This window comes from Nothobranchius furzeri, chromosome 14 (genome assembly GCF_043380555.1).
Source record: "Nothobranchius furzeri strain GRZ-AD chromosome 14, NfurGRZ-RIMD1, whole genome shotgun sequence".
Lineage (NCBI taxonomy): Eukaryota > Metazoa > Chordata > Actinopteri > Cyprinodontiformes > Nothobranchiidae > Nothobranchius > Nothobranchius furzeri.
The window spans coordinates 26,236,226-26,249,259 of NC_091754.1; the positions used below are offsets into that span (position 1 = coordinate 26,236,226).

At 43.2% G+C, this 13,034-nt stretch overlaps 1 protein-coding gene across 1 annotated transcript; it reads right to left on the reverse strand.

Moving 5' to 3' along the window:
* Positions 1-562: 562 nt before the first annotated feature.
* slc9a2 (solute carrier family 9 member 2) lies at positions 563-12,864 on the reverse strand. The gene is made up of 13 exons (XM_015966148.3): positions 12,363-12,864; positions 12,066-12,280; positions 11,737-11,985; positions 9,082-9,332; positions 6,772-6,989; positions 6,484-6,683; positions 6,287-6,376; positions 5,514-5,584; positions 4,708-4,875; positions 4,519-4,624; positions 1,611-1,727; positions 1,390-1,477; positions 563-1,204 (listed from the first exon to the last, which is right to left on the reverse strand). The coding sequence occupies exons 1-13, from the start codon at positions 12,616-12,618 to the stop codon at positions 849-851; spliced, it is 2,385 nt and encodes a 794-aa protein (XP_015821634.3). The 5' UTR covers positions 12,619-12,864; the 3' UTR covers positions 563-848.
* Between the last annotated feature and the right edge of the window lie 170 nt (positions 12,865-13,034).

The window sequence follows — 13,034 nt, forward strand, 5'->3', positions numbered from 1 at the left end:
TTACATTCACCTACAGACTTTTAAATATAAGTATGGTTTGAAATAATCTAATAAATGTTTGTCTGATTCTAAAATCTTTTAACTTTTGCACCATTTCAACAAAGTGAGTCACTTTAAAGAAAATAGGAAATGAAATGACCACCTTAAAGTATTTAAATGAGACAATTTAAGAATTTACTTTTATTGGCGTTTCAGAAAATCAGTGACTTCACAAATGAATTAAGTTTACTTTTTAGCTATCAAAACTCTTAATTTTTCTATTTCCACATCCAAAATTGCACTAATGTTAAATGTTTGTTATATTTATGCTTTTTGGAGATGAGTCCTACTTCACCAGTCTTTGTCTCAAAGTCTCATGTTGCATTTTTTAAATGTTTTTGGTGACAAGTTTCAGTGTTTTAGGATTGTATTCACGTTTTAAACAAGACAGCTTCATACCTGTTTAACAACATGACATTTTTATTTTTGATACTGATAAAACTGACCAAAGTGTCCGTTACTGTTGCCAGCATCCAATTATCACATCGGTACCAGGTGCAAAACAATGGCATCATACAACAGTTATTATTTACAAGAAAACAAACAATTTGCTTTTAAAAATAAAAACAACCTCATTTAAACAGTTTAATTGATTTTAAAATCCCCAGAATAAAATGCTCTAGAAAGATAAATAGAGTTCACTCTGGTGCTCTGTGTGCTCACTTCTGTGAGGTCATTCTGTCCATTTTGGCTTATTTTGAACTGAAGTTCATTAAAAGGAATGAACAGAACCTCCGGAGTTCGTTCATCCATCTGGTCTGGAAGGGAGCTGACTGGTGGATGGTCTGAAACCCAACACAGGGAGGTTTTTACTTCTTCTGGTTCCACTGCGGCCGCCTGAGCAGAGGGTTTCCATGCGTGTTGTTCCTAGGTTCAGCCACCAAGGCTGGAGAAGGAGGCAAAGGCCGCTGCTCCTCTCCTTCCTCATTTCTTAAATCGTCTGCAGAGCTGTTGTTATTGGTGCTAAAATGACAGTCAGGTAAAGATGAATCCTGGGATGCACTGTGGCTCGGGCTCTTCTCGTTCAGAACTTCAACAGACGGGAATTCGTTTAGAGTGTTCAGCCTGTGCAGAGGCATCACGGCTCCGGAGGTGGAGCACCTGGGATGGTTGGATTGAGGGAGCCGGAGCGGGTAGCCCACTTCTGACGTGGCTTCATGGTCATCTGAGACAAAACGGGAAAAGAAATGAAGCAGCGATCATCAGCTTTAAAACCAAACTTTTATATTTCTATGGTAATCCAAGATTTCCTGAAGGTAGGAAAATGCATGACGAGAGTTTCTTTATCATCCAGTGGTCCAGTGAGATAGAACAGGAAAAGGTTGGTTTAGAGGAGATTCAGAAGCTTACCAGCATAACTCTGTCTTGCTGAAGGAAACTTTGACCCCAAACTCTGACCAGGAGGCAGTGAGAAATACTTCTGTGACTTAGGAACCTTCTACAAAAATAATTAATAATGGGTTAGGACTAAAGTTAGAAATATTTCATTTAATTCCCACCATTAATTTTTTACTGAAGTAAAAAAAAAATCCTATTTAAATTAATTTAAGAAGTGACTAAAACAAACTCACTGTTGACTGAAAGCTTCCAGGTCGGAAGCTCCGACGGATGCTGGAGTGACGTCGGATCAGGATTTCCCTGTTTTGACTCTCGTTGGGCAGAGCATGCTTATTTGTGTAAGCCACCGTCTAGAAAACACAGAAGTTACACACAAAGATTCGACTGCTTGCTTCTACATTTTAGTGTTTGCGTTTATCATTATTTTTGCATTAATGTTCACATCATTGGCCGATTCCCTGCAGATAATCAAAGCTTGGAAAAACACACTTTCAGGTGCATTTTTAAGGAGAAGGAATTTTTTGAAGCTCGGATTACTCTACCAAAACCGGTCCCACCTGTCTGAGCTGCACGGAGTTTCTGTGTTTGTGCTCAACCATGTCTTGCAACAATCTGACTTGATGATTAGATCATTTGCACTTTTGAACTTCAAAATTTGGAGTTGAACTTTTAAAGGAAAAAAACAACAACAAAACATTGCTGTATTCTAATGGTTGTATTAAAACTAGAAAAGGGGGCTAAATCCTTAAAAAGAAACTTGAAGGTAAATGATTTAATTGATTCTGATGTGAGTACTGAAGCACATGATTTTAATTTCTTTAAACATCAAACAGTATTTGAGTAAAAAATAACGTCATGCGGAAAATTACTCAGCCGCTTCTGTCTGTATGCAAAACAACAGTTTCGGATTTTGGGGGTCTCTGGTCTGAGTTCTCTTCTAAAACTGTGTCGATTGAAAGTGTGTGTGTGTGTGTGTGGGGGGGGGGGGGGTGCAGCCGGCATGAGGACTGGGGGGGTCCTTACAGTAAGTATACAAAAATATGTATAAAACGACAGTTTAGAGTCTCATTATGCAAGTACACAGGTGGCAGGTATGGCCAATCACACGCTAGCAAGTATCATCAGAGCCAATAGATGAGCTTATGGACGGTTCTAATGGGAAACAGGCTGCTTGGTCCTAGTGCTCAACCAGAGTCTATTTAATATTGCAGAATATGGTAAAACTCAGAATCAGATTCAGAAGGTTTTATTGCCATATGTGTGCCAAGTCACAACATTAGGAAATTGCTGCATTATTTGGTGCAGAAGGTAAGAAAGGAAAAAAATAAAGAGATAAGCAAATATAGGAAGTAACAAAACACTCATGATAAAATTATTAATGTAAAAAGTGGCAAGAATTAGGGAAGCAGCTATCTACCATAAGTACTAATCTGAGTGTTTTTCAAGCACAGCATCGGGTCACGTGACTGGGACCAATCGACTTGAGTGGGCTGCCCTAGGATTTTCGTTCAAAAGTCCAACTGCAGAGGGGAATAAACTGTTTTTGTGGTGAGAGGTTCTGGTCCGAATGGATCTGAGCCTTCTGCCAGATGGGAGCGAGTCGAAGAGACTGTGTCCAGGGTGACACGAGTCAGCTATTATCCGACCTGCACGCTTCAATGTCCTAGAGGTGTACAGATACTGTATGGAGGGGAGTTTGCAGCCAATGACCTTCTCTGCAGAGTGCACAACATGCTGCAGCCTCTTCTTGTCCCTGGTGGTAGCTCCAGCATACTACACGGTGATGGAGGAGGTGAGGATGGACTCGATGATAGCGGTGTAGAACTGCCTCATCGACTGTGGTGATAGGTTGAATTTCTTCAGCTGCCTCAGGAAGTTCATCCTCTGCTGGGCCTTTTTTCTGATGTGCAGGGGACAAAAAAATGTACTTTGGAAAAAGTGGGGGGACATGCTTTATGACATGGTGCATTATCCTGCTGGAAGTAGCCATCAGAGGATGGGTACATGGTGATCATGAAGGGATGGACATGGTCAGAAACAATGCTCAGATAGCCCGTGGCATTTAAACCATGCCCAGTTGGCACTAAGGGGCATAAAGTGTGCCAAGAAAACATCCCCCACACCATGACACCACCACCACCAGCCTGCACAGTGGTAATGGATCCACGTTCTCATTCTGTTTACGCCAAATTCTGACTACCATTTGAATGTCTCAACAGAAATCAAGACTTATCAGACAAGGCAACATTTTTCCAGTCTTCAACCGTCTAATTTTGGTGAGCTCGTGCAAATTGTACCCTCTTTTTCCTATTTGTAGTGGAGATGAGTGGTACCCGGTGGGGTCTTCTGCTGTTGTAGTGCATCCGCCTCAAGGTTGTGCGTGTTGTGGCTTCACAAATGCTTTGCTGCATTCCTCGGTTGTAACGAGTGGTTATTTCAGTCGAAGTTGCTCTTCTGTCAGCTTGAATCAGTCGATCCATTCTCCTCTGACCTCTAGCATCAGCAAGGCATTTTCACCCACAAGACTGCCACATACTGGATGTTTTTCCCTTTACGCACAATTCTTTGTAAACCCTAGAAATGGGTGTGGGTATAAATCCTAGTAACTGAGCAGATTGTGAAATACTCAGACCGGCCCGTCTGGCACCAACAACCATGCCATGCTCAAAATTGCTTAAATCACCTTTCTTTCCCATTCTGACATTCGGTTTGGAGTTCAGGAGAATGTCTTGACCAGGACCATGCATTGAAGCAACTGCCATGTGATTGGTTGATTGGATAATTGCATTAAGGAGAAGTTGAACAGGTGTTCCTAATAATCCTTTGGGTGAGTGTACGTTAATGTAATCAACCTTAAACGTGACTGTGGCAGTTTTAAAGTAAGCAAGTAGCTAAGGTGCAAATTCAGACTATTGTAAAACAGAAGAATCCTTTCAAAATAAAAGGGGAAGAGGTTCCCCCTCTAACATAACTAGAATCAAACATGGATCATGGATCAAAGCTCCTGCTGGGTTTTCCCTGCAGAAGGATAAATAAGCATAAACAAACTCATTCTTGTCCTCCAAGGGATTCAGAGACCTTAGATAGGGGATCATCACTGATATTTCATTAAAAAAAAACAAAGCTGATCCTTCATCTCACCCGCTGCCTGATGCTGTACATGTTCTTGGACAGGATGTTATGCATGTTATTCAGGTCCTTAGCCAAGAATTTCTTCATCGGTTTAGCAGACCCTTTCTTCTCCTCACTAAAAATCAAAATATGAAGAAAGTAAAACAACGTTACCAGTAATCATCTCAATTAAGTGGAAGTTTGATCCAGGTTTCATACTGGAGCGAGACGATGGCCGGGGCAGAGCTGATGTCTCCAGACACAGAGTCCAGAATCTCCATGGCGTTCTGCAGTTCCAGCTTTTTGTAGAGGGCAACAATACCGGACTCAGGCCGGCTGTCTCGGATCAGAATCCTACGCAGGAATCGATTGTTGAACTTCATGAACCTAAACATTTAGACAGACATGTCAGGAAAGGTGTGAAGCGCTACAGTCAGACAGATTTAGACAATCATCAAATATGAAGATTAAACAAACATAATAAAAACTAATAAGTTTCCTAGCTGGTATTAATCCTTGTGTGCTACCCAATCCTGCTGCTTATCAAATTTTTTTCTAGAATTTCTGCTCATTAATATTTTAATTTATGCAACATTACACATCTATGTTGTGTGTTTGTTACAAGCAGGCTTCTACTTTAATCTTTGCTTTTTACCCTTTTTCTGTACAACTTTTTGATCTTTATCCATGAGACATGTGACCTTTCTCCTCCAATCAGGTTTCTGGATCTCTTTACACTTGCTCACAGTAATACCATACCATAATCAGCTTTGTCACGCCTATTGTTTAAAAGGAATTGCTAAATAGAGGTCAGATGAAGCTAGCAGCTTCTGATTAGCAATGTAAACTAAAGTTGAAAAATAGAACATGAACACATTTAAACCATAAACCAACCTGCCTGCTCTGAGTGCTGCTGTCATGATCAGAACATGTTAATTCAGAAAATCAAGTCGGAGATGTGAGAAACTCGTCTCACTAGACAGAAGATGAGACAATTATTTAAACACCCCATTAGACCGTCTTACTTGTCTTTCCAGTAGAAATGGCTCCACTGTCCACAGATGTCCTCTATTCCTGTCATGGTGTGCTCCATCATCTGAGAGCAAAGCAACAGCCGTCAGACCTCCATGTTGTCGTTCTTTTTTAAGACACAGAAACGGTTTTGTTACCTGTTGTTGACGCTACGTTTCACCGACGGCTGCCGGCTTCTTCAGGCTGACGCTGATGGTGGCGCGTCACTTCCTTCTCCATTTATCTGCGGGCAGCAGAGGACGTTGTCGCCCTCTACTGCCCGCTCTCCCCTCTCCGACGATGCAGTAAAAGTCAGCCGTAACAGATCATTGCTTAAGAGAAAACCATATAATGGACTGGGACAACACACGGATCATAACCACTGAACAACAAAAAAACAAAAGATGGATCAAGGAAGCAATCGAGATAAGGAGACGTGGATGTGGGACCATGAACAGGGACGACGGAGTGTACACGCTGGACCACGCATGGGGCTGCATCGTCGGAGAGGGGAGAGCGGGCAGTAGAGGGCGACAACGTCCTCTGCTGCCCGCAGATAAACGGAGAAGGAAGTGACGCGCCACCATCAGCGTCAGCCTGAAGAAGCCGGCAGCCGTCGGAGAAACGTAGCGTCAATAACAGGTAACAAAACCGTTTCTGTGTTTTAAAAAAGAACGACAACATGGAATTAGAAATAACGCACAGCAAGAACACACCTAAGAAGAGCCATCAGAGTTTCTGGGTGAAACATAATGTTCACCAAATAAATGAAAAGTCCTTGTCGTACCCTGCGGTGGATCTCTACGTTGATGAGGTCCTCCTTGCGGTTGGTTCTGCGGACGTTGATTAATTCAATCAGAGGTCGGATACTGATCCCCTAAAGAGAAGTCACATTAAAAATTGAAGTCACCGTGTTTAAAAAAAAACATCCTAAGACTTCATACATTTTGCTAAAAGATCTAAGCACCAATCCAAAGGACCTACCTGTAGAAAGACAGTAAAGAGGATGACCGCGATGGTGGCAGTGACGAAGAGGTGTTTTCGGACGATGCTTTCAGGAAGTGTGAAGGCCAGAGCGAATGAGATGGCACCCCGCAGTCCTCCGTAGGCCAAACCAAACTGATCTTTTAGGTTGAGGGGGATGGTTCGGAAAGGGTTAATGATCGGAATCAGCACCAAAACACCTGGGAGTAGAGCAGAGTAAATGGAAAGGGGAGGTTAGCACGTTCACTAAACCTGGAGAGGCAGAAAGGTGTTTGACTTAAAGCGTACCTAAACTTCTCCATATAAAAGCAAACAACAGCGTAAAGAGGAGGTAGCCCCAGTTCCACTCGTGTTCTGTGGTGATGGTAACGACACCCAGGAAGAAGAAGATGACGGTTTCTGAGATGGAGCTGAGCATCTTCACCACGTGTCGGATGGTCGTGCAGGAGCGCTGGGAGACGTTCTCCTCCACGTAGTACTTCATGGTGAGGGCACAGCACACGATGCTGCAGGAACAAGGTAGCAATGATCGCTTTTGCTGTGCCGATCCCTCCCTCAAGACAGATTGCAGGATTCGTGGGACTGGGGTACCTGGCAGTACCTGCTGTACTGCACTAGTCCCCACCTCTGGCTGACGAGACAGGGCATCTGCGTTTCTGTTACTGAGCCCTGAACGATACTTCATGGTGAAATCAAAAGCAGCAAGTTGGGCTGCCCAACGGTGCTACACCGCCCCAACTTTACAGAGTTAAGACAGCTCAGGGGATTGTTATCTGTGTACACTACACACTGATGTCCCAACAAATACTCCCTGAACTTCTGTCATGGCCCACTTTAATGCCAGAAACTCCAGCTTCATGGAGCTGTAGTTGGACATGTTACGCTCAGCCGGTCGAAGGCCTCTACTGGCGTATGCCAATGGTCTGATTCCCTCCTCAGTCTCCTGGGAAAGCACTGCCTCCAGCCCCGAGTGACTGGCATCTGTCTCTAAGATGAAGGGACAAGCAAAGTCTGCATACGCCAGCACTGGCGCTGACGTCAATCCAACCTTCACACTTTCAAAGCTTGTCTCGCACTCCGCTGTCCATGCGGCTTGAAAGGTCTGACCGGTCCCCTTCTTGGACTTGGAACCCATAAGCTGAGCCACCAACCTTTGGAGAGGAGCTGCCAAACTGGCAAACCCCTCTACAAACCGTCTGTAGTAACTGGCAAAGGCTAGAAACGAACGAAGCTCTGACACGTTACTAGGGCGAGGCCATTTAGCCACGGCTTCAATTTTGGCTGGATCAGTGGCCACCCCCTTGTTGCAAATGACATGGCCCAGGTAGTTCACTTGCTGCCGAAGAAACGAACATTTCTCCAATTTCACTTTCAATCCTTCCCTCTGTAGTCAATCCAAGACGACCTCCAGGCATTGTACATGCTGGGAGACCGAAGAGGAAAACAAAATGATGTCATCAAGGTAGAGAAGGAGGGACTGACACTGTTGATCCCCAAACATCCTCTGCATCAAAAGTTGAAAAGTACTCGGCGCATTACACAACCCAAAGGGCATTCAGTTCCATTCAAACAGGCCAAATGGTGTACAAAAAGCAGTTTTGGACTTGTCTTTTTCCGACATGGGCACCTGGTTGTAACCATTGGCCAAGTCCAAAGTGGAAAACCACTGCGCACCCGACAGTGCATCAAGACTCTCCTCAATTCGAGGTAAAGGGAATGCATCCCTCCTCGTTTTGTTGTTAAGCAGGCGATAATCTACGCACATCCGCAGACTACCATCTTTCTTTCTTGCCAACACTATCGGAGACGCATAAGGACTACAGCTCTCCCGTATCATCCGACTCTCCAAAAGCTGATTAATGTGAGCATTCACTGCCTCATACTCTGAGGGAGGAATGCACCAATACTTCTGCTGAATGGGGGTCTCGTCCAGCAGCGGAATGTTGTGGGACACCAGGTCAGTACACCCCAGATCGCCATCATGAATGGAGAAAACAAAACAACATTTCTGCAGCAAGGACCAAACCTGTAACTGATCAGTTTCTGTCAAGCCAGACAAATCAATGGTTTCCAGTAAATCTTCCTCTGTTCCAGATGTTGTCTGACCAGAAATAGTCACTGGGGACCTACTCTCGACACCAGGAGGAAGATCAACCACGTCCACTGAACTTAAAGTTCCTAGACGAGTCCGTGGGTAAAGGACAACATCTACCATTCCCACATTCACCACAGGGATGTAGACTATACCTCTCACGCCTTTTGCCAGGCAGGGTGATGCCAAAAGCCCAGCAGGTAGCCCCGATTCAGAAGGCTCAAATAAAAAAAAATGGGCCCTCAAGTTTTGTAGGGTTGGTGCCAGCCACCAACTTCATTGGTGGTGGCTGGTACTAGCAACTGAGGTTCCACTTGCCACAATTGGATTTGTGGTGCCAGAAACCACTTACACTGGTTTGTAAAGATTAAAAATAAAATTTTCTCTGGTTCTATATCAGATTTCAATTCAAGGGGGGCACAATTTTTTTCTTTCCATAAACGGGGGGCACAACAGAAAATAACTGAGAACCACTACTGTACGGGAACTATTTTATATATACCCACGCCATGATGGAGGAGATGGCGAACAGCTCAGCCACCAGATACGCCAGGTAGCTGTACATGAAGATGAAGAGGGGTTCAATTTCTCGGACCTTGGAGGTGAACCTTGTCGTGAAGGAGGCCACAAAGCCGAACAGGATGCCGAAGCCCATCCCGCCCAGTCCGACCACTAAGAACCTGGCCATGCCCAGGAACACATCCACAGGCTCCACGACTGGCATCTCTGCCACAAAGCTGAACATGTTGTACAAAACCTGAAAACACACCACACACACACACACACACACACACACACACACACACACACACACACACACACACACACACACACACACACACACACACACACACACACACACACACACACACACACACACACACACACACACACACACACACGTTGTTTCAAGTGCAAACATAAGAAGCCAAGGTGGGGTTATTAGGGATCAAAAGTTCAAGCACTAGTGGAGGGGTGGAGGAAATTACATGCAAGTCACCCCCTACCAGAGTCTCACTCCACTCCCACTTCCTGTTTGAAAAATGCAACAAATGCTGTTGCCTGGCAGACCGAGAGGGCGGAGCCGCTAATAAATACACACACAGGCTCACAATGACATTGTGACATCATAATGTAACAGCTAAAGTCATGGTGTACCTCTTAGCCAATAGCGATGGCAGATTTATATTCAAATGTAGTGCAGAATTTTTACCTGATGATGGCGCAACACTGATAGTTTTAGGCAGAGTATTTAAAGTTTAACTGAGATGCACTAAAGTGCAAACTTATTGATTACACGTGTCTACAGCAATTTTAGACACTCATTTATACAGTTTATCAGCAAAAAAAAGTTGATTTGGGGGTGACTTGCTCTTTAAATAAACACAATAAAGTGCATGAAAAATCAGTTACAAATTTCATGCAAATATATTTATCATGCATTTCATTTCTATTACCACACTGTAATGTATGTGTATTTTTCAAAATAAAACCCCCAGACTAACTTATGTCAAATATGTAAAATTCATTTTTTAAGTCAATGAATGATTTCTGTGTGGCTTGACACCAGATGATTTACAGAGCCGTACTAGTGTAGCAGCATTAACAATTAATAAACACAAATGTGAGTCAAATAAGCTTCAATGTGCTTTTGCATATTGCAATTTGAGATTTTTCTCATCAGAATTCTATCTGCTGGACTCAGGTGTTTCAGAATTTTTAAATAGCCCAAAAAATTAAGTATTTGTAGAATATTTTATATCTGTGAAATTTTTCTAATTTGAGATGTTTGCCTCCCTCCACTTAAGAACTTACAATGTTATTTGGGAGTGTTTGTAAGATTTTTTGCAAAAAAGCCTCCAACGACCATATTAGGAGCTTACACTTTATAACAAATTGCTGCATCTTTGTTAATTTCATCCTGTTTTTCATCGATGGTGGCGTCACTTCCTTCGTTTATCCTGTGTTGCTTTTCTTATTCCATTTCATAGTTCCCATATATACACAGAGTCTTAAAATCTTTGTTTTCTACCTTGCTGGTTGACACCTGTGATGCTCTGACGAAGGAGACAGACTGGAGCTGAAACTGTCAGCCAGAAAGGTAAAAATGCTCTGCATATACTGAATATCAGAACTAAAAATGGAATTGCTGCATTTTTCTTTTAGAAAAATAAAAGTTTCAAAATCTACAATTTGTCCGATTATCAAAAGCTTTAATTATCAACTTCAAACTGTATGTGTGTGTAAGGTAAAAGTTTCCTGTTTTCATTCGCACTTTGGTGTCAGCCAACCCGATACAGGACAAATTCTGGAATCAGTATCCTTAAACCAGCAGAATCATTTGGATCTAACCTAATGGTGGTGATAAAACCTTTAACATCAAAAGTGTTTCATTTAGATATTAGATTTTGTAAAAGCTGCTCAACACATCGGTCAGCCCTCATCTCCACGCATGTTTGCACAAAGTTCATGTTTACGTGTTCGAGCACAAAACACGGAGAACACGGCAGGCAGGGAGGGTTGAACTTCAGTCATGCAACATGTTCATGTGAGGACTCCTCCCTCGTTACATGTTACTGTCACCTCAGAACCTGGTTTGGCAGCGTCTGAACAAACCCTTAGTGTGTGCATGTTTATTTCATGTCTCTATTCCCTCACTTCCTCTTCTTTTTCCTGGTTTATTATTTATCTGCTCAGAGATCTTTCTCCAACGCACATTTTATTCCCTATCAAAGCACTATAACCTAGAAATCGAAGACATTTTTCTTTTAAAGAGAAATTTGACCCAAAGCTTTTGTGCATAGAAGAAAAGCCGCAGGAGAATAATGGGTCAGTTTTTTGTTCTGTGTTGAAGTTAAGCAGCATCGAGAAGGAGGTGGAGCTAAAGTGGCATCTTTATGAAGTAAAGCACTGGTTTTAGATCAATTTAGATCATTTTGGGACTACAACAAATCGGTAAACTCTAAAATTTGTAAAACATTAGTCATTTGTTGGTCTTCTGGAGCATTTGAAAGGTGACCTAGATGTATCTAGAGCAGGGCAACATGTAAGTTTCACAGTAAAATTAAGGACAATTATTGCTTTCATGCCTAAAAGTAGCACTGATGGGCATGGATTCACAAAAATAAAGCTGCGAGTAATCTCTGCCAGCAACAACTCACCACAGTGACGGCGTCATTAAAGAGGCACTCTCCAAACACCACAATGTAGAGCTGCTCGTTGACAGACACGTCTTCAAAGACAGTGAGCACGGCCACGGGGTCCACGGCAGAGATGATGGAGGCAAACAGAAGGTTCTCCTGGAGGTTGATGTCCTGAACGCCAAAAGCCTCAATCTGACATATGCCGAAAAGAGAGATCCCGATGCCGATGCTGTTCCACAGGGTCCCCACCACTGCAAACCAAAACACCTGTACAGAAAACGGGGATGAGGATGTTTTAATGCATTTGAGGAGCAACCCAGAAGAGAAAATTGAGATCTGGGACATACGGTGCCGATGTTCTCAAAAAAAGGTCTGGTGGGCATGAAATAGCCAGATTCGAGGACCATAGGGGGTAATATGTAGAGGAAGAAGACACTGTTGCTCAGCACAGCGGGGGGCTCCTCATGGACTGAGTACATGATGCCCCCCACAATCAAACCGATGCTTATGAGGAGGCAGGACTCAGGAACCCAAATGGTGATCTTATGGTAAACATGGAAACCTGGTTTTGGAGCACAGGTCAATAAAAATGCTGTACTTTGAAGAAAACAATCTGATTCACATTTTGAGTTTTTGTTACTCACCAACTTTTGCAAAGGAAGCCAGCAGCATCCACAGAGTGATCTCAAATGGTATCTGGATTCTTGAGTAGTTGATTGTAAACACAGGTAAATTGGATTTCTTGGCATTTGGGTAGGACTGGGGACCATTTTCAGGTTGGACAGGAGGCAGGAGCGTCACACCTGCTGGGGTCGAGACTTCTGCTGAGACACACAGACATGAGCAGACGATCAGAAACGCAGCAGCTTGTCTGGTGAAGCTGAAATCCATTGTGTCCATTTTCCTGTGGATCTCCTCCAGGTCGGTGTGAAATTATATTTTAATCCCGTTTCACACCCACAAAAAAGAAAAACTCGACTTCTTTTCAGAAAGTTGACATCTTTATGATGTTCCACTTAAAATCAGAGTCTTTAGCAGAGATGCGGTTTTCCTGTAGAGTTGTTGAGGACAAGAACACCTGCACCTGCGCGCGCGAGCTATACAGCCAGGGTGCGGTCGAGAGCGCTGCGCTTATTGGATGTCACGGTCACAAAAGCAGGTAAAAAAAGTGGAACTTCTTTTGTTTCTGTGGGATTCATGAGTTTCGACCAGAGTCAAAGTTTCCAAACTCACACAAAAAGCCTCACTGATTTATTTATTCACTTGTTCGCAGGGGATTGTGGGTAATGTAGAGCAATTTAACAAATTGTAGGCTA

Coding starts and splice junctions, on each gene's coding strand:
- slc9a2 (XM_015966148.3), bottom strand. CDS start 12,618: ATGGACACAATGGATTTCAGCTTCACCAGACAAGCTGCTGCGTTTCTG. Junction 12,281..12,362: donor GGCTTCCTTTGCAAAAGTTG/GTGAGTAACAAA, acceptor CTCCAAAACCAG/GTTTCCATGTTTACCATAAG. Junction 11,986..12,065: donor TTTTTGAGAACATCGGCACC/GTATGTCCCAGA, acceptor TTTTCTGTACAG/GTGTTTTGGTTTGCAGTGGT.